The 23786-nt window shown below is 46.3% G+C and overlaps 1 protein-coding gene across 9 annotated transcripts in view; it reads left to right on the top strand.

Moving 5' to 3' along the window:
• SERTAD2 (SERTA domain containing 2) overlaps positions 1–15043 on the top strand; it is a 114916-nt gene extending 99873 nt beyond the window's left edge. For 8 of the 9 annotated variants that reach the window (XM_040458260.1, XM_040458264.1, XM_040458261.1 and 5 more), the window contains one exon: positions 13961–15043. In XM_040458260.1, the coding sequence (XP_040314194.1) occupies positions 13965–14936 (972 nt within the window). In that variant the 5' untranslated portion in view covers positions 13961–13964 and the 3' untranslated portion in view covers positions 14937–15043. Of the gene's footprint in view, positions 1–254; positions 747–13960 lie in introns of those variants that run through there. The other variant, XM_040458256.1, reaches the window with a different exon arrangement.
• The last annotated feature ends 8743 nt before the right edge of the window (positions 15044–23786 follow it).

Raw genomic sequence — 23786 nt, forward strand, 5'->3', positions numbered from 1 at the left:
GCCAGTGCAATTGGTATGAAAAGCAAACTTCTGCCCTCTGTGCAGATGCTGGGAAACCCTGTGAACAGAACTGTCCCCTGGAGCGCCCATCACTCATTGTGTGGAGCAGTGTCTTTCTCCATGAGCACTGTGTGGCAGTTCATTCTTTGTATGAATCTGTGAATGGCATATGTCAGGCCAATAAGACGACATTCCTATTCTGGGTAATAAATAGATGCCTTGTGGGTTTTTTTTTTTTCTTTTTTCTTTTTTTTCTTTTTTCTCAAAGATCATGAGACAAAACATGCTTGGCTGTCTAAAAATTTTCATTGAAATACAAATAAAAATTTCAAAATAAAAACCACAGTATCTTTGAAAATGTATGACTTTTAATAGAACAAAACAAATACTTATCATTTAAACTAAGCACTTCATATAGACCATGCAAACTCCCTTTTGGAAATTCTGCTCCCTTTGTGGTCTGATGGCTCCAAAAGCTGGAAAGCCTCATTTGTCTCCTCTCAAGGTCTTCTGTCCCTCATCTGAACTTAATTAGAAATACCTGCCAGGATTCACTGACACAAACAACCACAATTTGATTTATCTATTTTAGAAACCCAGGACCACGTAAGCTGTATGCCATGCCCAGGGCTGCTCTCAGCTCAGACCGGAGTCAGCTCCTGCTGGCCTGTGTGGCCTCTCCTTACGCTGGCACGCTGTGTGTGGAGCGCTGGCCCTGGCCATGAGCAGGGACAGCAGGACGAGGGGTGAGTGTGCCCGGCCCGGCACCGCCCGGAGTGGAGTGAGCTATGCGGATGCGTGGGGTGGGGGCTGGAGGGAGGAGAGTGGAGGGCAGGTCTGGAGCCACTGTGCAACTGCTACAGCAGGTCTGACTAGTTTTAGGTGCCCAAAGGCAGCTTTGTTTCTCTAGTGACTCCAGGTAGCAGCAAACCTATGTTCTTAAAACGAATTCGTGTCTGAATTACTATCTTTTTGTCTCTCTGCAAAAAGCCTGTAACTTTGCAGAGTTATTAAGTAGTTCCAAGGTTTCTGCTTTAACAATCTTCATAGGCGGTTAACTGAGGAGACGATGCTGAACCAAGCGTTTTTGTGCTTCTAGGGGGTTTCACGTAGAATAGTGAAGGGGAAGGGATTCTAGCTCTTAAGGGCATTTTATGTATACACACACACACACACACACACACACACACACACACACACACTCATGTTTACAGTGGGCTGTGTGAATCTGCTGAACAGAAAGTGAAAAGAACCGCTTGGATATGCCGTGGTTAGACGATTACATTCAAATTACGTTCGGATGGATACGCCACTTGCTGCACATCAACCTTTAGCTCCTTGCTCTCCTCTCCTGGCCGGCTGCTTATCACTCCCTGCCACGCCGGGGCTCCTGGGGCTTCCAGCAGGGCTGCTGGAGTACCCCACCCTGGTGTTTAGAAGTGCTGCCTGAGTTCAGCTCAGGGAATCTGAAAGTCCCAAGGTCATCTCTACACCAGAACAGGTTTGCGTAAAATTCTAGCCACGCTAAGTAAGGAGATAATGAGGCGGCACCTGTTTTAAACCAAGCCTCCCTGAGTGGTTATCCCATTTTTATAATACCTGATACAGACTTGCTTTTCAGATTTCTCTCCTTCTTTGAGGAGGGAATCTCCATGTGCGTGTGTACCTCCATGTCTTCCCCGCGGTTGGAGAAGCCATCCAGCAGAGGAATTTGAGTTTTGTGGTCTGCAGCTGAACAAGAAATTTTTGTGCTGCCTTTCTGCTTGTCTTGAACCTGGTGGTGGTCCTTTCTGAATAGTTTTTAAAACAGGCTGCTTTCTTCAAAGCATTTTTTACCGAATCCAGGAATGTAAAATAAAGTAGATTTGACCTGATGATGATTGTTAGCTGCCTGTTGGTAGCTGGTTTCTAAATTCAAAATGTGGATTCCTCAAGTGGCACCTGCCTTCTTGCTTCTGAAACCCCTGAAGATAGGCAGGAGGACTGGAATGTCAGGGGTCGCAAGTGTGGTAGACTGGAGGGCCGCTCTCCTTAGGGATCATTGGAGACCATTGAAGTGTTAAGAGGTCAGTTCCTTAGAAAATAAATATTTATCATATTCAGTGTGGTACTTTGATTATTTTTATTGTCTTTGACTAAGTGACTTTGTGTTCCATGGGTCATTAATTATCAATACGTAGAAGTCTTCAGAAAGAAACACATTTCATCTCAAAGTGGCCCCAAAGTATTATTTGTAAAAATGAATGGCTGCCATATTTATAAAGTATCATTCACAGCTCTTGAGTCTAGTTTGTGTCCTCATTTTCTTTCTCTACTTTGTGAATTTCTCAAGTATACTATATAAAGTTTAAATTGTCTTTGTAGGACCTGGTCACTAGCCTGCCCAATTCTTAGGAGTGACTAAAACATTCTGAGTATGGATGTGGCTTATATGGGACTGTGATTTACACAGCAAAATAGTACCCTCCCTTTTACATGTCTCTTAAGTCTATTTCTTTTTTTTTTTTTCAACGTTTATTTATTTTTGGGATAGAGAGAGACAGAGCATGAACGGGGGAGGGGCAGAGAGAGAGGGAGACACAGAATGGGAAACAGGCTCCAGGCTCCGACCCATCAGCCCAGAGCCCGAGGCGGGGCTCGAACTCACGGACCGCGAGATCGTGACCTGGCTGAAGTCGGACGCTTAACCGACTGCGCCACCCAGGCGCCCCTCTTAAGTCTATTTCTATTATCCTATACCTTCAGTTTTTATCTTCTTGTGTCATGTTGTAGAGATTTTTTTGAAGGAATCCAGATTTGGACCATACAGTACAAGGTTTAGTTTGACTCAGTAAGTAAATAAAAAAAAATAATAATAACTAGACTGCATGTGGAAGTTAAAAGATGAAATATGTTCAATATTTGTGAGCAATATTTTATAATCTGTCTTCTTTAAAGTGATCTTTCACAGTAATACAGAATACAGTATAGTATACAGTAAAGTATTCTGAATTTGAACGCAAAGGAGATTAAAAACGCCCCATCATGTTTAAGAAACACTTCCATAAAAACACTTCCTGATGGTGTTACTAGTGGTAACTAGTTGGCTAACAAAACGTGGAAGGCAACCTTTTGTTTTAAGTAAAGATGCAATTTTATTTTGCACAGATTTATTGGAACAAAGTACATTTGCCTGTTTCAGTGTGACTGTTTTATATATCTGATGGCCCTCTTTAAAAAAAAAAAACAGAACAAAAAAACAAAAAGCAAACCTGTCACTTACTTTTGGCAAGGCATTGGTTTCTACCCAAAGCCTTTTATTCCCCCTGACATTGTTTATTAAAGGTCTCTAGTGTGAGGGGGAAAAACAAGGTATCTTTGGGGAAAAGGTGCTATAGGAGGGTTGAAACCAGAATCCCATCCAAGCAATTATAAATACAGGAGAAAAAAATATTTTCATTATGTACGGGAATGGGGGTGGGGCAAGGCTGGCTAGACTTTACAGGCACATTATCTTAAGAGAAGGAAAGAAATTCAAATCTAACAATTTTTTTTCCTTAATTGATTATGAATCTTTAGATTCAGCATGCTAAAGATGATCCTGACACCAAATAAGCGTGAATTACTACCATCAGAATTTAAATGATTATAATAAATTATTATAAAAAATAATAATGTTTGTATTTACAACGTTTCAAATGGAAAGTTTGGTGATAGTAGTTAATTTCTTATGAACATTATTATGGAACATACATCATCATAGAACATCAACTTGTAATTGAGTAGAAAAATAGTTCATCAAGTAGTTACACAGTAACTGGTTTCGTTATCTCTCTAAGGTTAACTCTGTTACATTTTATAGTTAAATGACTCCTCCCCAATATCCCTTTTTTTTTTTAATTTTTTAACGTTTATTTATTTTTGAGACAGAGAGAGACAGAGTATGAACGGGGGAGGGTCAGAGAGAGAGGGAGACACAGAATCAGAAGCAGGCTCCAGGCTCTGAGCCATCATCAGCCCAGAGCCCAACGCGGGGCTCGAACTCATGGACCGTGAGATCGTGACCTGAGCTGAAGTCGGACGCTTAACCGACTGAGCCACCCAGGTGCCCCCCCCAATATCCCTTTTGAAGTTTTCCCAAATAACTGCCCGAAGCCATATCTGTTCAGTATGGAAGTAATTTCCAGTTCTTAAGAAGCAATAAGATTATTGAAGGCTTTTCAATACTAGTAAAATTCTTAATGCTACCATTGAGACTAACTCGTGTGGTTGGGAGTCCACTGTGGTTAGGACCTCCACTGGAAAATTTGAACTGTTGGCTTCTCCAAGTTCTCATCTTATACTTGGGTTTGTATGTTTGTTGTTGTTGTGTGTGTTCTCACTTCAGAAATCCTCCAGGGATTTTAACCATGGTTTTTGAAACATCAGTGTCACATACACAGGCAACAGCCTTTTTCTACATATAGTTTATTATTCAGTCTGAACCATAGCATAATGTAATTTAGTTTGGCCTTGGCAAGCCTCTTGGCTCGCTTAACAGTGTCCTGTGTAGACTGCAATTTGGGAACAATCTCTGAAATGTGTATACTTTGAGAAGTCTATAGGTAGAATTGCAGTGAATAATCAGAATTCAGGCGTGCCTTGTTGCTCTCCTGCACCCCCTTGTGGCTGAATGTGATGTGCTGTCTTTCAGAGTTTGAAAGGAGTTGACCTGTACTGGGCTGGCGTACTTAGTTTACACGGAGCATTAATAGCCGCCTTCTGTGTAAACTAACCTCTCAAGTTAATAGAATAGTTCTCGCTGAGGGTGTAAATAATTTATTGTGCTTATTTGATTTTTTTAGTTTGTAGAATTTGAAACATACGTATTGACATGTTGTGTGTGTGTGTGTGTAACTTTTTACTACGGAAAATTCCAAACACGCAAAAGTAAAAGTGTCATGCATCCCCTTGTACATATTACCCAGTTTCAATAGTTTCAATAGTCAACATTTCGTCAATTTTGTTTCAGCTCCGTGTCCAGGTTTTCTCTCGAGGATTTTGAAGCAAATATTGAGTATGTTGTTGTTAAACTTAAGTTCAGAAACTGTATATTTCTGCTCAGTCTTTTACTTCAAGGGTGGGGTGCTTTTGGCCAGAATCCTTCAGTAAAATAAAATAACTGCTAGCATTTCCACTGTCTTTGGAAGAAGGTGACTGATGTCCCTAGCTTCATAAGATTTAGCTTTAAAACCTAAAATTCCCAGCTGGTGGAGGAACCAATAAGACAGGATATTAGAAACATTTTATACCACTTAACAGTAACATTCGAAAAAGCCTATTTTTCTTTCCAGATGTTTATTAACAAGGCCATACTATATTCCAAAGAAATATTTACTTGAAACATTCTCTCCCAGAATTTGAGTCTGTTTTGCTTACTAACTGCAGTTAGTTGTCAACATTTAAATTTTGCCTTTTCTTTTTCCAAGAGAAAAGATTATATTTGACAAACCGACAGTGTCTGAAGCAGGCTTCAATTTAATAGAAGTATGCAAAAATCACGAGAGAGGCGGCTAGAGTTTCTTAAATGTGGACATTAGAAGACATTCCCAAACAGTCCAAGTTTTTTGGGTTTGTTTTGTTTTGTTACTTTAGTTAGGGGTTGACTTCCTGGCCGAATTTCGGTTTTGTCTCCAGGCTTTAAGGCTGTGTCAAGAAAGCAGAGAGGACTGTTCCCCGGGTCTCCGTGGAAATGCAGTGTCTGACGCCTAGCAAACAGCCGGTGCAGAGCCCTGCGGCCCGGAGCCCCCTGCGCAGCGGGCCGAGCCGGGAGGCGGCGCCGCGGCAAACAGTGGTGTCGGGTTACAGCTTCAGAATAGCGCCCGAGCGCGCCGAACTGGCTTCCTCCAGTGACTGGCTTCATAATTACATTGCTGATTTGTTAGGGAAGGCTTTGTCTTACTTACCAATTAGCATGGATGTTACTGCGGGGACCTCGTCCTGGATGAGCTTCGGTTGTTTTTTTTTTTTGTTTTGTTTTGTTGCTAAAAAAGCTTTCCCGGTGCAGGCAGCTTTAGGGCTTGTGTTAGTAACACTCTCCCCTGTCTTCGGGGAGTCCTTACCCTGCCTGTAAATAAGCAGGGAGGCTTTCTCCCCGTTGGAATTTTGCCCCTGTGTTTCCGCCATTCCCCGAGGCCAGAGGCAGTCAGTCACTTTGGGGTCTGAAAGGCGGCCTTGGGGAGGGCGGTTTCCACCCCCCACTTTCTGCACCCTCCTGGAGGCTCAGCGGATCTCCCCACCCCCACCCCCACCCCCATGCTAGGGGATCCGTGGTCACTGCCAGGAGGAGCGTGTGGCGTGGCACAGCTGCGGGTAGGGAGCCCTTGGAGGACTGGGCCTGTTTCTGTGAGCTGTTTCGCCAGCACCGCCACTTACTATGTCCATTTCAGGGTGGCCTTTGTGTTTTCCGGGTGTGTTTTGCTGTTAACTTGCGCCAGGGAGAGTGTTAAAAGCGCCGACGTTATCAGATTTCTGAGTCCTGTGTGTTTTTTAAGGTGTAATATTTTAACAGTGTAGCAAGTTGTCTAAGCAAATGTGGCTTCCCCCCACTGAAGTTGGATCAGGCTTTTCCTTCCTGCCTGGGAGTTGCTGTGTGACATTCTTGACAGTGGAAGCACCATTTCTCAGAGTTCTGACCTGGGGCTGGTGGGAGGAGTCCTTTCTTAGGACCAGAGGCTCTCCGTTTGGACCGCCTCAAAAACAGGATCCAGAATGCACCTTAAGGCAGGTAGACTTGAGAAGGGAAGTGAGACCATCCCGTGTTGCAGAGGCTGTCTCAGAACCATTTCTCCGGCCGGCCTCTCTCTGGGTCTTGGAAGTCTCACACACACACACAATTTTGCCAGGGGCCCTTGCTGCTACCCCCATAAGAAACTGGAAGAATGTGTGTGTTTCCACTTAAAGGGCTGTGGGTTTTGGTGGCACAGGATGTCCTATGAGGAAATCACCCCTGCTAGGCTCTTTGAAGACACTTGTCACACATCTTCTCTTAGCTTTTTTTTTTTTTTCTCTTCAAGGGAGGTTGATCCATGAGGACAAACCATTGCTCTGAATTGTTGGCATCACTGTAAATGTTTTTTCACTTTTAGGAGTTTTAGTGTCAGCACTGGTACTTCTGTACCCTTCAGCGACCAGCAGTCACATAGGAAGATGTAGTCGCAGAGATTAGGGAGATGGCTTCCTAAAGCTCCCCTTTGAATTGGGAGCCTTTTCCTTGAGAGCTACTAACGAGTATTTTTTAAAAAATATTTTTATTATGGGGCGCCTGGATGGCACAGTTAAGCATCCGACTTCGCTCAGGTCATGATCTCACAGTCCGTGAGTTCGAGCCCCGCATCAGGCTCCGTGCTGACAGCTCAGAGCCTGGAGGCTGCTTTGGATTCTGTGTCTCCCTCTCTCTCTGCCCCTCCCCTGCTCGCTCGCGCGCTCTCTCTCTCTCTGTCTCAAAAATAAATAAACATTAAAAAAATAAAAAATAAATTTAAATATATTTTTAGTAAAGTCTAGCATGCATACAGAAACATGCATAGATCCTAAGTGTGCAGGCCAGTGACCAGACTCCCCAGAAGCCATGACCCACTAAGGAACTACCCTTTCCTGACCGCAGATACCACAGCTTAGTTCTGCCTTGTTACTTGCCTTTTAAAACAATGTGTCACTTAATGGTGAGGCCTGCTACGCTCCTGAATGGGATAACACTGGACTTCTAGTTTTTATTTACTAGTACAAAAGGAAATCAGAACAGGCTCTTAAAAATGGACACAGTGTATGACCTAGTTGGGCGTGGAGGTATTTTTAAGTAATGATTTTCATCCTTTTTTTCACCAGTAGGTAGTCAGAAAGGCAGCCCCCATGGTGGGCTGAGGAGGCTTCCCATTCAGGCCCCCAGAGGCCCCAGCAGGGATGCTACCCACAGGGGCATCACTGCCCTCGGTGGGCCTGTCTGTGGGAGGCCACAGAGGGCTCTGGAGACCCTGCAGGTTAAAGTAACCAGGGGGTGGGGGAGGGGGGGACGACAGAAGTGGTAGTTTGCAAAAGTAGACTTAATATTCTTAATTTATTCTTAATTCTTCTTAATATTCTTAATTTAAATAGAACATTTATTTTTGACAGTTCAAATAGCATTAAAGGAGAGTGTTCATTTGTTCATTTTAAAGACATCGCTTTTAAAAAGTTGAAAAACATTGAGTAAAGAGAACTTTCTGATTGTTTTTTAAGTTTACATTTTGTTTCCTTAATGCCTTAAAAATATAAAAGCTATGAAATGTTAGGCTTTTAACACATAGGTACTATTTCAGTTCCTTCTTTGGATGCTGGGCTTAAGGCCTCACTGCCATGCACTCTAAGATCAGGCAAGAAGAATCTGGGTCCTGCTAGCCAGTGGGATGTGATATATCAGTCTGAGAAGCTGGGCTTTACCATTAAAATTGAATCGAAGGCACCTTAATTCTGCATATAGTCTGTTTTTGTTTTTGTTTTTTTTAATGTCAGTTGTCAGTTGCCATCACAAAAACGCTGTTCACTTCCTTTTTTCCTTACTTGCTTAGACACAAATAGGGAAGACCTTTAGACTCCCTATTGGGAGTAAAATTGGATAAAAATATCCACAGGCTTACACATGAAATGGCTGGATGGGGAAAAGAGGAAGTTAGGGTCCCCAGACCAGCATAACCTGGAAACCCGGAAATGCAGATTCCCCGGCTCCACACTAGACCTGCTGAATGAGAATCCTGGGGGTAGGGGGATCAGCGTTCTGTGTTAACAAGCCCTCCAGGTGAGTGGGATACTCGCCCAAGTTGGAGAAGTGTGACGGGCACTCACTAGCCGGCTTTCTGAGCTAAGCCTTCCCTGCCCACCCCATGTGTCTCAGCCCCACCAAGTTTCCTGACCCACATCCCGCCCTGTACAGCTCTCACCTCTGAGGTCTGTTCACTTCTCCTCTTTCTCAGATCCTCCCTCTCAGGGACAAAGACACACACATCACCGTCTTCCAGTTCCCTGGCTGTCCCGCAGTCTTTTCTCATTCATTGCATTTACTATTCATTCAGTCAGCAACTGTTTGTGGGGCATCTTGTGTGTGGCGAGGACTGCCCTGTCCTGGGGATACAGAGGTGAATGAAACACCGTCTATGCCCTCATGGGGCTTATTGTCTGGAGTAGGAAATAGGCATTAAGAGACCATCCCATCTTAATACAAATCTCAAACCCTGTCTCCAGAAGTCTTCCCTAATCACTCCAGCTTATAATAACCTCTCTGATGCGTTGCTATGGGAGTCACTCAGAATCGGAAATTGCACACCCCCAGGTAGTCAGGTAATATCAGCCCCTGTGTTTCTGGTCCTATGGAATGTCCTAGTGACCCCGTGTTACTTTTGATCATCTGCCCAAGCAGATTGTAGCTTTTGAGGGCAGGGTCCCTTCTGATGAAAGCCGTGCCACTGAGAGCCAAGTTGGGTCCAGAGAGTTGTATTCAGTATTAAATTTCTTGGAAAACTCTGGAAGAGAGGTTTTCATTTATATTGCTACCCATGAGTTTTGTTCTTTATTTTTAAAACTTAATTTGCTGTAGTTAACACTTGTTAAGGTTTATGTTAAGAAAAATGAGGATGCTAGGAGTTTGTTTCTAGCAAGTTTATTGGGAAGGGGGTGTTTTATCGGGAACCTTGTATCAGAAACCACCGAATATGCAAGAGAAGAGTGGGTATGGTTGGCTTTAGGCTCCTTGGAGAAACAACCACCTCCCTCCTGCATCCGGGGATCTCTAACCAGCCCTGAGGTTCAGGGTCCCTTTTTGGATCTTTGGCTGCAAAACTGGGTAAAAGACATGTGTGTTGGGCTTAAGTCTTCACAGGCCAAGGGAGGAGACAAAGAGGGGTGTCAGGTCTCTGGATGACCTAGAAGCCACACTTGTCACAAGCCCCTCCTTTCTGTCCCGGTGTAGGTGTCCCTGTTCCACAGCCGGGGCCTTTCAGGCAGGAACAGCAGAACACCCCCTTCTCAAGTGTTACCTTGAAGCCCTTAATGAGCCCCAGCTACTGCTTGGTCTTCAAGCTGCAGCCCAGTGAGGCCTTTTAAAAGGTCACGTGCTTCGCCAATAGAGTGCTTAAAGAGCTATTGTTGTTTTCTTAGCGAGCCTGGGGAGCGAGGCTTCTCAGGAGCTGCTGACCCTGGCTTTGGCCAGCCTGAGCCCCAGGCCCAGAGACACCATTTGGCTTTTTGCCCTCAGGTTCTTGAGTGGCTTGTCTTTCCTTCTTTGAACTGTGCCCTGCTCCCGGAGGTGGTCGTTAACACCGCACTGAGAGTGAGAGTTCTCAAAACCTCCCTCCTGTAGGAGTTGGAGGCCTCTTCTGAACGTGGTCAGTGGGAGGACTTGACTCAAACAATGTGTTAAGCAAACTCTGCAGAAACTTTAGCTCTTAAAAATAAAAAAATTAAAAACATGGTTTTAAGAGTTAAAGTTTCTAAGTGAAGATGCGGACTCCATTCTATTATGTTGCATTTTATCCTTTCTAGCAAGATTTAGATAGAATCAGGATTACAGATGGGGATTGTGTGTGTTTTGCAATCTCACTTGGGTGTGTGCAGCCAGTTTTGCCTCATAAAATGCTATAGAGAAATGAAGGCAAACCTGCTTTGAGACATACTGTATCATGGGTTATTTACACATCTGAAAAGCATCCAAGCTTCCATTTGTCTATCCTGCCCACAAATTTTGCTTACAAGGGTCCTCCTCCTTCCCCTTCCAGCATTACAACGTCTTATCAGGCTGCCCCTGAAGCATTAGGATTATCACACAGCTATGACCAGCTGGCTCATTCTAATTGGAAATTAAGTGCTTCTCACATTGAAATCTCTTTGAAAACATCTCCACCGATCTCCTTCAGCTGTGGGAATTCCTCTAAATGCCTGTGGTGCTGCATGCTTGGTAAACATTCGAGTTTCACAGATCCAGTGTTTCTTTCTAGAGAAATAATCCTTATTGAGAAAGTTATTGAAAAAGTCCTATTGTTAACCTGGCAACAAGTCTTTAAAAAGACAGTCCTATAATGATGACTAAAAGAAAAGGATGTCTTACCTGTTACCTCTGCCCCAGAAAATTCCAAGTGGCAGTGAGGTTACTAATTTTTTTTCTAGTTATTTATTTGGTTTACATTTTTGGGACAGTGCTTCTCAAACTTTTTGTGATGAAGGACCATCTTGCTTGTTCTTTCCTTTACTCTAGTAAAACATAAAAATACTTACTAGAGAAATGGAATAAAAGTACTGAGCCTGGGCGGCTCACTCAGTTAAGTGTCTGACTCTTGATTTCAGCTCAGGTCATCATCTCATGATTGTGAGATCAAACCTCACAACGGGCTCTGTGCTGCATGTAGAGTCTACTTAAGATTCTCTCTTTCCCTCTCTCTTTCTGCCCTTCTGCCGCTCTCCCCCACTCAAGCTTGCTCTCTCTCTCTCTCTCTCTCAAAAAAAAAATATATATATATACAAAAACAAAGTAGAAGCCTCATTTTAGAAATTAGATTTACAGACATACAGTTACTCTGTAAATTTGCTGTAAACGTTTCTAAAAAATACAGTATCTCTGTTTAACTCATCGTGGGCCAGTAACAGTTCACAGACCGGCACGTTCTACAGACCACACTTTGAGAAACACACATTTAGAGTGTATTTGTATGAATTTGTGTATTCTCACACAGATTCACATGTATTGGGTGAGATTACATTATAACCTACAACATAGACCATCTAACAGCTTTATATGAGAATTAAATGCACTCAGTGAGCTCTTTGGCAAAAATGGAATTTTTCTAGAAATGAATATTTAAATGCTTAAATTTTAAGGAGATACAATAGTGTAACTATCGCAAAACACAGCCATCCGGTAACACTTCTAAGGCCTAAAGGGGAAAGTGTCCTGTAATGTGAAGTGAAATCACCTCTCTGATGCACACTCACATTTAATAGTAGCACAGGTACTTTAGATAGGAAATGTTCTATGCAAAGTATATATACAAATGAGACTTTTTAGTACTGAACAGCAGGAAAGGTTTTTGTCATGGGGAGTATTAGATACAGAAGTCACATCTGCCTTCCCTCAGAGAACATTGTGGGCTGGTCTTTGGTCCTTGTGATTGACATCCATTTTCTTCATGTTTATGAAGGAAGGCGTTTCATATAAGTAACTGTATATTCTTTATGAACATTAACAAGTTCTCAGGCTGATTCTGACATTGACGGGTCGTGGCCATCTTTCTCTCCCAGAGACCGAGGCATGTGAAGGCAGTCACTCCCAGTGGAACTTGTGTACCAGGCTCTGTGACCCCCTGCATGTTGTTTGCCCATCTTGGCGGGGGGGGAGGGGGCAGTGTGGCCTTCCTTAACAAAGTGTTGCAAGGAAGATCCTGTGCAGTTTTGTTATGGTTAGCCTTATTCCCTTAGGATGAGCCTCAATTCAAAATGATAATGAGGTGTAGGAGATGATACTCAGCCCCTTGAAGACCAGGCTTTATTCATCTGTGGGACTCCCAGATGGGACTCTTGGGCAGAGTGCCCAAGACAGCATAGATGCAGAACGAGTAAATCTAAAGGACTGAATGAGGCTCCATCAAAATCCACTGAAGCAATCCAGTAAAAGGCAGGTCACTTTTAGAAGAAAACATTGGCGAAGTACAAAGTGCTTGTATGTGAAGATATCAAAGAGTGAGTGGCACAGATGAGAGGATTAACACTCGCCTGTGGGTAGGTGCTGTAGAGAGGGTGAGCGAGCGAGCAAGCACCGGCCTGGCACCGGCCTGGCTTAGTTGGAACCGCGTCTTCTGGTCTGGATGGCACGAGAACAACTTTCTTGATTAAATGGTTCGAAAGTGAGGTCTGTGAGGCAAAGGCCAGGGGACTTGGAATCGTTCTATTTAGATGGCAGAAGTTCCGAAAGGAAGGACCCCTCTCCAGTAGACGCAGCTAGCTGAGGGGGGTCTTCACTAAGGCGGGGGCAGGCGAGGAGCCGGCCTAGGCTGTGAGCCTCAGGTGAGGCGGGGCAGCAGTTCAGAGCCAAACCATTCCCAGATGCTCAAGGTCTGAGATGTCAGGTGGTTGGGGTTTTTTGAAATACGTACATATCTCTGGAATCACAGTAGGTATTTTGTTATGAAGTGTCTCACGTCCTCAAACAGCAATGCTTATAATCAGAGCAAAGTACTTTTAAACTCGTCCCAGTTGCATTCAGACGTAACTGTATGCAATCAAAGTGAGCCAAGGAACTTGGACTGGGAAAACCGCATTCCTCCACTTTATTCTAGGCTGAAAAGCAGTGGAGGCTCCATCGCTGTGGTCGTTTAACACAGGCCAAGTGCTTCACCACATGTCACCAAACAGGCAGAGAGTCTCTATGCATAATGAGGAAGGAAAAGGCATTTTGAAAGCACACAAGGTTCTACCAAAATTGTACATCCCTCCCCCCCCGCCCCCCTTTTCCAGCTTGGTTCTTTTAATCGTTCAAGATGTGTTCGAGATGTAATCTGTGACACCTTTATCTGTTAGGTCCTAGCATTGTAAGTGTTTTCTTGGGCTTTAAAAATAAATCTGTTTAGGGGAGGGAAATTGAACCTGCATGGTAATGTTAGGCAAGCGAACGCAAGCGCACGAGTGGAGAAAGTCAAAATCATGGTTTCCATGGTAACGTTTAACTTGTCTGTGTCGTACACATTTCTCAAGAAATACATTCACCAGACTACCTAGTGATAAAAATTGCTCCACCAGCATACAAAGGTAGATTTCCCAATACTCTCGTATTCCGAAAGATCTTCTCCCCAGTTAATCCGACTCTTCTACGTAACCTTGGGCAAGGAACCGGAGTCCCAGGCCCGACCTCCGAATCAGCGTCTTTTTCAGGGTCGAAGTTAGTTTTCGTGTCATTGATTCCATTTCCTTCCTTTCTCCTTCGCAGATATATGTTGGGTAAAGGAGAAAAACGGAAGTTTGACGAGCATGAAGATGGGCTGGAAGGCAAAATCCTGTCTCCCTCCGATGGGCCATCCAAGGTGTCTTACACCTTACAGCGCCAGACTATCTTCAACATTTCCCTTATGAAACTCTATAACCACAGGCCCCTCACCGAGCCCAGCTTGCAAAAGACCGTTCTGATCAACAACATGTTGCGGCGGATCCAGGAGGAGCTCAAACAGGAAGGCAGCCTGAGGCCGGTGTTCGCCTCCGCCGCCGCCGCCGCCGCCGCCGCCGCCGCCACCGCCTCTCCCCCGCCCGACTCGCTGAGCGACAGCTACCGGGAGGCGGCGCCGCCCGCCCTCAGCGCCCCCGCGCCCCCGCCCGCGCACGCCTGCGACCTCGGGAGCACTACGCCGCTGGACGCCTGCCTCACGCCCGCCTCGCTGCTCGAGGACGACGCCGACGACACGTTTTGCACTTCCCCGGCCGCGCCGCCCGCGGCTGCCGCCAGACTGTCGGCCCCAGCGCCCCCGCCGGAGAAGGACAGCTTCTCCTCCGCCCTGGACGAGATCGAGGAGCTCTGTCCCACGTCTACCTCCCCCGGGGCCGCGGCCGCAGCCGCAGCCGCAGCGCCCGACAGCTCCCGAGGGGGCTGCGGCGCGCCGGGCGGCCCGAAACCCGAAGACCCGAAGCTGATGGACTCTCTGCCCGGGAACTTCGAAATCACGACGTCCACGGGGTTTCTGACAGACTTGACCCTGGACGACATCCTGTTTGCCGACATCGACACGTCCATGTACGACTTCGACCCCTGCACGTCTGCCTCGGGGCCGGCCTCGAAGATGGCCCCGGTGTCGGCCGACGACCTCCTCAAGACTCTGGCCCCTTACAGCAGTCAGCCGGTCGCCCCGAGTCAGCCTTTCAAAATGGACCTCACGGAGCTGGACCACATCATGGAGGTGCTGGTCGGGTCCTAAGAGCCCCGGCCCGGCGCCCGCGCCGCCCGGACCCTGCGAGTGTCCCTGCACCCCACAGCTCTCCGCACTGTGCATGCACCCTTGCTTGCCTTTTTCAGAGGAAAAGATCGTTTTACAAAAGGATCACACTAGTTTTTGCTTTGAGCAGAGTTGGAGTGCCTTCATCCACGTCTGACCACTTTTAATATGCTTTTTTTTTTTTTTTTTTGAGTGGTCCTCGGAGACCTACTGCCCTGGAATAGGAAAGAATTTTGAAGACAATGTGGCTATGCTGAATGACAGAAATAAACAGTTCAAGTGAAGCACAAGGAATAAGTTGGAAAAGCTGTAAATTGCATGTGCATATTTGTCTATTTTTTCTATAAGTTTTATTGCAAGAGGTAAAAAGAGAAAATATATATATATATTATTTAGATAATCTCAGTACCTTTTCTGGCATTTTCGCCCTGTATAGGTTGACTTGGCAATTCAGCCTTTTTAGAGGCATTAACTACTCCTCCTAAGTGTTGCATTTACATGGCTGTTTAGAAACTGCTGCCCAAATTTATTTTATATTTTTGTACAGATTCTGCAGTTTATGATATTGTTTTTCTAAAAACAAATGCTGTTTATACATATGAGATAGCTATTTTGATAGGATTTGCTCACATAGTTCCTGCAAACTTCAGATGTACAAGTTGCACTTGTACTTTTATAGAGTTGTAATGTTTTATATGTGTTTGGTGCAAAGAGAAAATTGGGTCAAATTAATCCGCAGTTGATGTCCCCAAATGCAAACACACACACACACACACACACACACACATACACACACACACACACACACACACACACTGCTTTCAGAAAGGGCCAGGCAATATCACACCCAAATTTCACAGGCACCAACCCCCTGGCATGAACACCCGCCAGCACTGTGACTTCCAAAGCCAGAGCCGCGTCTGCTCATCAAACTTGCATTAAGCAGTTGGCGGGAGATGGCCACGGAGCTGGGGGGTTGAAGTGATGGTTCTCTTTAGCTCCCTCTCTTGAGGGGAAGCCCACTGAATACTCACTGTATTTATGCCAAGTTTGTGCTTTTAATTGTTTTTATTTTTTTTAAACAAAACCCCAGATCTTTCCCTTTTGGCGTAATTTTTACGATGACCTGAAATTTTACATGAGAACAAAATTTTCTGAAAATTAACCAACCTCTTTGTGGAACGAAACCCTATTGCAGATGCTTAGGGCTCGTAAGGAAGAAACTACCCCCAGAAGGCATCCACCGTGTTGCTCAGTTGTCTTTTCCAGCTTCCCTTCCCTAGAGCTTTTGTTCCCTCTGTTGCTAAGTGCTGAAAATGTCATCTTCATGATCACCACAGCGAGCTCCGCTCACCTCTGCCCAGCCTGGGGATGCTGTCTTGTAACAGCCGTGGCTCTAGAACCTGGAGTTGGTACCATTATGTCACAGCTTTCAATCTGGTTGCTTCCTTGAATCAACTGCTTTAACTACACTTTTACAAGGCTGTTTTACCCAAATAACACAGACAGGACTTTCTATGCATGTTTCTCCTCCTTCCCCTTGCCTCCCTGCCACCCCCTCCCCCGCCCCCACCCAGAACACTTGAGAAGTCGCTCTTTATTCCTAGTGGTGTACATTTAATTTTAAAACACTTGCAGTGTGTCGTGCTTGTTGCCGAAACTGTTGATGGCCTTTTCGTTTCAGTTTTTTTCTTTCTTCCAATGGTACTTTAGCTGGTTACAACCTATATTGTTGAAATGCAGATGGCTTCTTTAGGAATAACTTTTATATTTATTTAAGAATTTTTAAATTATGGGATTTGTGTTGTTGTTGTTGTCTTTGTTGTTGGTCATTTGTCAATATTCAGTCACCAGTTCTGCTCACTTCTTGCCATGGATAAAAATTGAGTCCTTCTGGCCAATTAAAAAAAGACAGCTTTATAAAATGGCACTTTAAACAAGCCATAGATAGTTTTATTTTTATAATGCACATGGCAAAGCAAACACATTTGTGATGAAGGAACTGCTCGTCTAAGCAAACGATTTCTGTATGATATGATTAAACTTTTCCGTATTCGAATTTACTTTTCCCCCACTTGAATGTGTTTTTAAAGGCTAATTGTCAACTCAGTAGAGCAGTGAGAAACAGATCAAATTGCACTTGTTCTCCTACGAGCACCCTCTGCCTGGACACCTCTTACTGCTGCAGACGCGTCATCTCCTTTGATAGGACCAGGGACCATAGAGTTAAGGTGAGGGTTGTTGTAGACGCTTCCGGTGTCACTGTGCCTGTCCATTTTAAGAGCTTCCTTTTCCTGTGGAGAACAAGTCAGCCCAGACGCCATGCTTTCGATAACGGGAGGACCCGGCGGGCTCGCCACATGCCGCACACATACACACACGTATACAGACACAATAGTGTTGATTATTCTGAACAATAACGGGAAGGCGGTTGATTTGCCATTGTTAAAAACTGATTTACAGTAACTTACAACAACTGTACTTTGGTTGGATTAGCAAATCGTGTGTTTAAACAAATCCCATATGTTGGGCAACAGTTCAAATAAGCACAGCAAAGTGTTGCCCAAACATGGTTCTCTGACTCTCTCATATTTGTAAGGCTGGGCTTCAAAACCAAAACAGAAAACCCCCAACAACAGTGGGCAACTGCTTTTTAACTCTGGACACCCTTGCCACAAAGGCTTGACATTGGAGGTCTGCTGAGGAAGACATGGGAAATCGGTGGCCCGTTTCTAAAAGAACAAAACCATCGAGTGTTCAAGTTATCTTAGTCTTATTTTCACAAGGCGGTGTCCCAGCGGGGAAGCACGCGGGCCTGGGTGTGATCTCCAAGTCCCCGTCTTGAGTGTGGGATGTGCTTCCAGATGCCATGGGGCAGCAGCGCCTTCCCCCTTTCTAAAGGACATCGCGTGGCAATCAGAGTCAGGCAGGCGGTTGGAGGTGCTTTTGTGGGAGAGACGTGCCGGGTGGGGCTGGGACAGGAAAATTATTGACAGTGATGTGCAATGAAGTGACAAGATGAGAGCAGAATAATAAGAGCTTTGAATTTGAAGTGATTTTTTTTTCATAAGTTATTTATTCCTTTTTTTTTTTCCATGTAAATATATTTATTTTACTGTGGAGCTCTAACAACATCTGGATCGTAACATGTGCAGAATGTATGGTAGGAATGTGTTCTCTTGTAGGAATGTCAATCTGTATTCAGAGGGGGTCCGAGCCAGACCCCTGGGTCTTCTCATCGTGTATGCTCAGCCCACATTCAGTTTTCTCCTCTTCTCTCATCTAGGTCTATTTGAAATATGCAAAAGGTATGGATGAGGAATGTTTCAATACCTCCAAATTTTTAAGAAAATCAAGCGTCAAAGGGTTGATATTTTTAAAACTTTTTTTAGTAACACTTTCTCTTCCTGACAGAAGGGGCAATCACACCGACACCCTCGTTCACACCAAAGGGTGGGAACTGGCCAGAGCCTCCACTGCACCTCGAGTGTCTTTATCAATTGAGCTTTTATTGCCATATCCCCGTGGAATATCCCAACTGCCCTGAGGTCAATCAAGGAAAATTTCTTGAATACATAAGCTCCAAAGAGCCAAAGTATCATCTTACAGATCGTTTTTAAAGCTTAAATTTATCAACCACCTTTGTGGTAAACAATGAATTATGAATACTGCAGGGCAGCCTTCTTAAATGACAGGTGTAAAAAAAAAAAAAAAAAAAAAAAAAGACTCTACTTTGTGCAGCGATTGTTACCCGCTATATGAATTGTCTTAGTTTCAAAACCTTGCTGTTACAAATTGGACCTTTCTCCATTTTCTGAGAATATTGAAAAGAGCATATTTAACTTGTTCTGGCTGCAAATGGTTAACTTCCTGCGACTGCCGAAGGCAGCGAGGTGTGTGCGTCCTGCTTGTGTACAATTGTTCTCAGTGCTTCTTAAGGGTGAGTCTAAACGGTTCTTGAAAATTAGCCAGGATCAAATGCTATTGCAGACAAAGCCAATAAAAATGTTGGATGTCTTTTGGGGATACCAAGTTTGGAAGAGAAGTGCAGTCCGTACAAGCAAACAAGCTTTTGGAAAAGATGTACATAGTGACATGTTTGGTGCATGGTTTTTGAGGAAGGCTTTTGTCAAAAAGGAGGTGTCACCTTTCCCCCACAGACCTGAGAGCTGTGCCTTTTCTATGCAATATTACAGACGTTACATCGGAACCCAGATAGCTGTATTCACGTGTAGGTTTGGGCTGTAATCTAAACAATTGGACAGATTAAATGTACATGGAAATGAGCAGTCTTACTTTTGTAGTTTTATATTATACAATAAACAGTTAAAAGATGAGAGAGGCGTGTTCGCAGTTTCCTTCTGACTGGAGCGCAACCAGCTCGTTGGTTCGTCACAATTTGCTTGTGTTGAGGAACAGCCCCCCCTCGGCCTGTGCCAGAGTTGGGGCCGTTGACTTTCTCACACCTTCTCAGCCCCAGGAGCACATTTCCCTCCTGGTTCTCTGCCGCCGCCACCCCACCCCCCCCACCCCCACCCCCCCTCGCCTCTTGGGCTCTTCTCGACCTCCCTATTCTCCCTTCTCTCCCCCAGCTGTCTCTCTCCCAGGGGGACCTAATCCGCTCATGACTCTGAAAACTCGTTTCCAGCTCCTGCCTCTCTCCCGAGCTCTGGAGTTAAGTATCTGCCAACCTTTGCCATCTCACACTCACCATGTTTCCCCACGGGGGCCTGATCCTTTCCCTTCGGGCCTCTCTCCAGTGCCAGCCACTCTGTTCCCCGATGTCCGAGCTCTCCTGCCTCCTGCTCTCCATCCCTACCACAGTTTCCCCAAACCCTGGCCCTCTCCCCTCCCTGCCTGCAGCCGTTTCCTATCTAGCTTCCTATCTACTGTAACCACCACAGTGGTTTCTCTAACACCCTTGCTGCTACAGTTGACGTTACAAAGCACCAGTGGTTCGTGAATGTGTTCCACGTCCTCCAGCGGTGCCCCTTCCTCCCATCCCCAGTTTACACAATCTGGCCTTCCCTCATCTTCCAGAGGCTCATGGAGGAGATCCTGTGCCAGCTCCTTGGGCCATCTGTGATGGGAGTCATGGGGTCCAGCCTTGCCTGGCCCAGGCAATTCTGGGTCACCATACCAGCTGGTGAGCAAATGGAGCTAGATACGAGGGGCCTGTATAATGAGGGTTCCATTCAACCAGTAGTGGAATATTTGGGGGGGGGGTTGGTGTTGGGGAGGTGATATGGGTCGAATTGTGTGCTCCAAAAAATGTGTTGAAGTCCTAACCCCCCCCCAGTACCTCAGAGTGTGACCTTAATTCGGAAATAGGGTCTTCAACAGAAATAATCAAATTAAAATGAGGCTATTAGGGTGGGCCCTAATCCAATTTGACTAGTGGCCTTATTAGAAAAAGGGGGAGATCTTGACACAGACAAGCACATAGGGAGGACACCATGTGAAGATGAAGGCAGAGATCGGCCTACAAGGAACACCAAAGCCTGCCAGCAAAGCACGAGAAGCTAGGGGACAGGCGCGGAGCAGATCCTCCCCCACAGCCTTCAGGAGGAACCAGCCCAGCCCACACCTGGATCTCTGACTTCCAGCCCGAGCAACATTTCTGTGGTTTAAGCCTCTCGGTCTGTGGTACTTTGCTAGGGCAGCCCTAGCAAACTCCTGTAGGAGAGAGGAACAGGCAGGGTGAGCTCTTTCCAGACATTCCGGTGGAGATACTCATTAGGCAGCTAGAAATAAGAATCTGTTGCTCGGTAGAGTGGTTTGTCTCTGGAATACGAGCATCTGCTATTAATTAGAGATAGAACTTGGGCAAATCACTCACTCTCTCCGAGCTTGTGAGGGCAAGATAAAGTCGTAGCTCCTAAATCTTCGAAAATGTTAACGGTGCAATGAAAACGCAAATTACGAGCATGGTCTATCCTCATGCCCACAGTCGTGCCTAGCACATAGTAGGCACTCAAGATTTCTGTTGGATTAAAAGAAGAGAAGAGCCCTATTGTTCTCTTCTCTACCATATGGGAGAAGCACAGAACTCCGTCTTCTTTGTCTGGGTCCCAGGGCCGCTCCCATCCCAACCCTCTAGATGCCCCCATTCCCAGCACAACGTGTGCCTTTGCTTGTGTCCCTATTCTGCTTGTAGAAATTCTACCCGTCATTCCAAGGCCAAGCTCAGGAGCCTGTCCAGGAAGCTTTCTCTGCATCTCCTGACTCAGAGCCAACCTCTTCCTTTGCCGGGGGCTCTGCAGACCTCTGTAAATGCTCTTAGCAAGTCCTGCCCTGTCTTAGGTTAGCTCTGCACCATCTGTTCCCTCCACTACTTTCTGCTGTTCTGTGACCTTGTGATGTCCATCTCTGCCAGAGGTCAGCCGACCACAGCCCTTGGGCCAAATCCTGCCCACTGCCTGTTCAGGTAAACTTTTGTTGGAAGTCAACCGCATTTATTTATTTGTGTATTGTCTGTGGCTGCTGTCCTGTACAACGGCACAAGACCATACCATACCATATGGCTCTCAAAATTTAAATATTTGGGGGCGCCTGGGTGGCGCAGTCGGTTAAGCGTCCGACTTCAGCCAGGTCACGATCTCGCGGTCCGTGAGTTCGAGCCCCGCGTCGGGCTCTGGGCTGATGGCTCAGAGCCTGGAGCCTGTTTCCGATTCTGTGTCTCCCTCTCTCTCTGCCCCTTCCCCGTTCATGCTCTGTCTCTCTCTGTCCCCAAAATAAATAAACGTTGAAAAAAAAAATTAAAAAAAAAAAAATTTAAATATTTGGCCCTTAACAGAAAAAGTTTGCCGAACCCTGGTCTATGCAAACCATGTAATGCTTAGGATGGTGTCTGATCATAGCTGGGGCCCCGTAGTGGGGCAGGGCACTGTCCCTGTGCTCAAAGGCTTATGTAGACTGGATACAGTACAGGTTTCAGGGGCAGGAGTCTCAAGGGTACCGGGTGCTGGGGGTGGGGCTGCAAGGGCCCGAGAAGGCAGAACAGTCAGCAAAGTCACACAAGAGTGGACATCTTCGCAGAGTTTAAGACCTGGGAGGAGGCTTGGACATGGCTCTTGTGGCGAAAAGGCCCCATTTTACAGATATGAAAGCTGAGACGCAGAGAGAGAAGGTGATTATTGCCTAATGCAAGACATGGCTTACGGCTTTGGGGTTCAGAGTTTGGCTCAGCAACCAGACTGCCTGAGTTTGAATCCTGGCGCCGCCATTCGTAGCCTGTAACCTTGGGCAAGCTCCCAAATCTCCCTGTGCCTCGGCTTTCTCATCTAGAAGATGAGGGTAATGACCGAGCCGATTTCACGCGATGGTGGTGATTAAATGAGTCCATACAGGTAAAGTACTCAGTTCCAGGACATTCAAAAAAGAAGTCCACAAACATTAGCTGTGGCTTAGCACAACAGTGGTCAAGGCTAAAATCCACGTCTCCACTCAGTGTGTTTCAGGTTGAGCCGCAAGGCAAAGCTGGGGCATCTTGATGCAGAAGGCACGTTGTGTGGGGACACTACCATTTCCCAACACCATACTTGTCATGGTGGTCAGCCGTTTGATTACTGAGGACTGTGCTCTGAGCGTGTGTGGCAATCTGGGGTCCCAGCGTGCCTGTTGCCTCTTTCATCTTTGCTTTTCATTTCCTTTTTGCTCCTCTTGGAAAGGAATCTTTGACTGAATCTCGAGTAACGGTCTCCAGGGTTACCACTTACTGAGCGTTCACATGTGCCAGACATCCATGAGTGCTGGCGTGTGATCTCATGGACTCTGCTCCAGCCCTTTGAGGTTTATCTTACCACCTCAGCTTTCCAGAAGAGGGAGTCCAGGCTCAGAGAGGTTAAGAAATTTCCCGAAGGTCACAGAGCTGGGATTGTGGGTTGGGCGGGCCTCTCTGACTCTTATAATCCCTTTAGCACCCTCTTCTATGGCCCATCATTCATTGCTCCTGCTGTCATGGAGGATGGGGGGGGGGGGGCGGGCTAATGCCCCGAGGCCGGGCAAGGTGAGGGAATCTGGAGACATCATCCCAATCTGAGCTTTACCTCTTCCACTTGCCTGACCTCCAACAAGCCCCTTCACCTCTCCTCTTCTTCATAGGGGTGTGGATCCCTCTGGCACACTGAGGCATTGCCCTGAGGGACAAGAGGAAGATGTCCCAGTGAGGCCAGCAGTGAACCAGCAGTTAGGACCGCTCTACAGGGCCGAATGCCACCTACGTTCCCTCATCCTGGCGCTCTGTGGACCTTGGACCAGCCACTCCCTGTCTCGGGGACTCGGTTGGCTCAGTGGCAAAAGAAGGGGGCAGGACTGCGCACACGCCACATGCTGGGGCCCGTGGCTCTCCCTGGCTGCAAGTTAGAATCCTGGGGACTCCGCCAGCATCTCTGGACGCTGGGGCCAGGCCTCGGGGATTTTGCAGAAACACTTGGTAGGAGGAGCCCGCTGCTCTGAGGGCACCAGTGCCAGCCTTGGGGGCTTCTGGGATGGCGCAGTGTGTGCATGACTGAGAAGGCGCACACGCTGGCATTGTCCCTGGAGCTGGGAACCCCAGCCCCACAGCCTGCCGGCGGCCCCCCTCCCTCCCCCCACCCCACCAGGCAGGGCGGCTGAGCCGCCAGCTGCTCGCAGGGCCTATTGTTCAGCAGTGACAGGCAATGGCTGCAGGAGCACAGGCCGGGGAGGCTGGAGAGGAGAGGGGGAGGGGTGGGGCGAGCAGGGGAAATGTCTCCCCGACCGCACGCCCCAGGAGCCGGTGGGCAAACACACGTAACCACCCCCACCCCCTCCACCGCCCCGTTCTCCTCACTCGTCTTCTCCAGACGTGAT

This window comes from Herpailurus yagouaroundi, unplaced genomic scaffold (assembly GCF_014898765.1).
Source record: "Herpailurus yagouaroundi ecotype Mexico unplaced genomic scaffold, PumYag 221, whole genome shotgun sequence".
Classification (NCBI taxonomy): domain Eukaryota; kingdom Metazoa; phylum Chordata; class Mammalia; order Carnivora; family Felidae; genus Herpailurus; species Herpailurus yagouaroundi.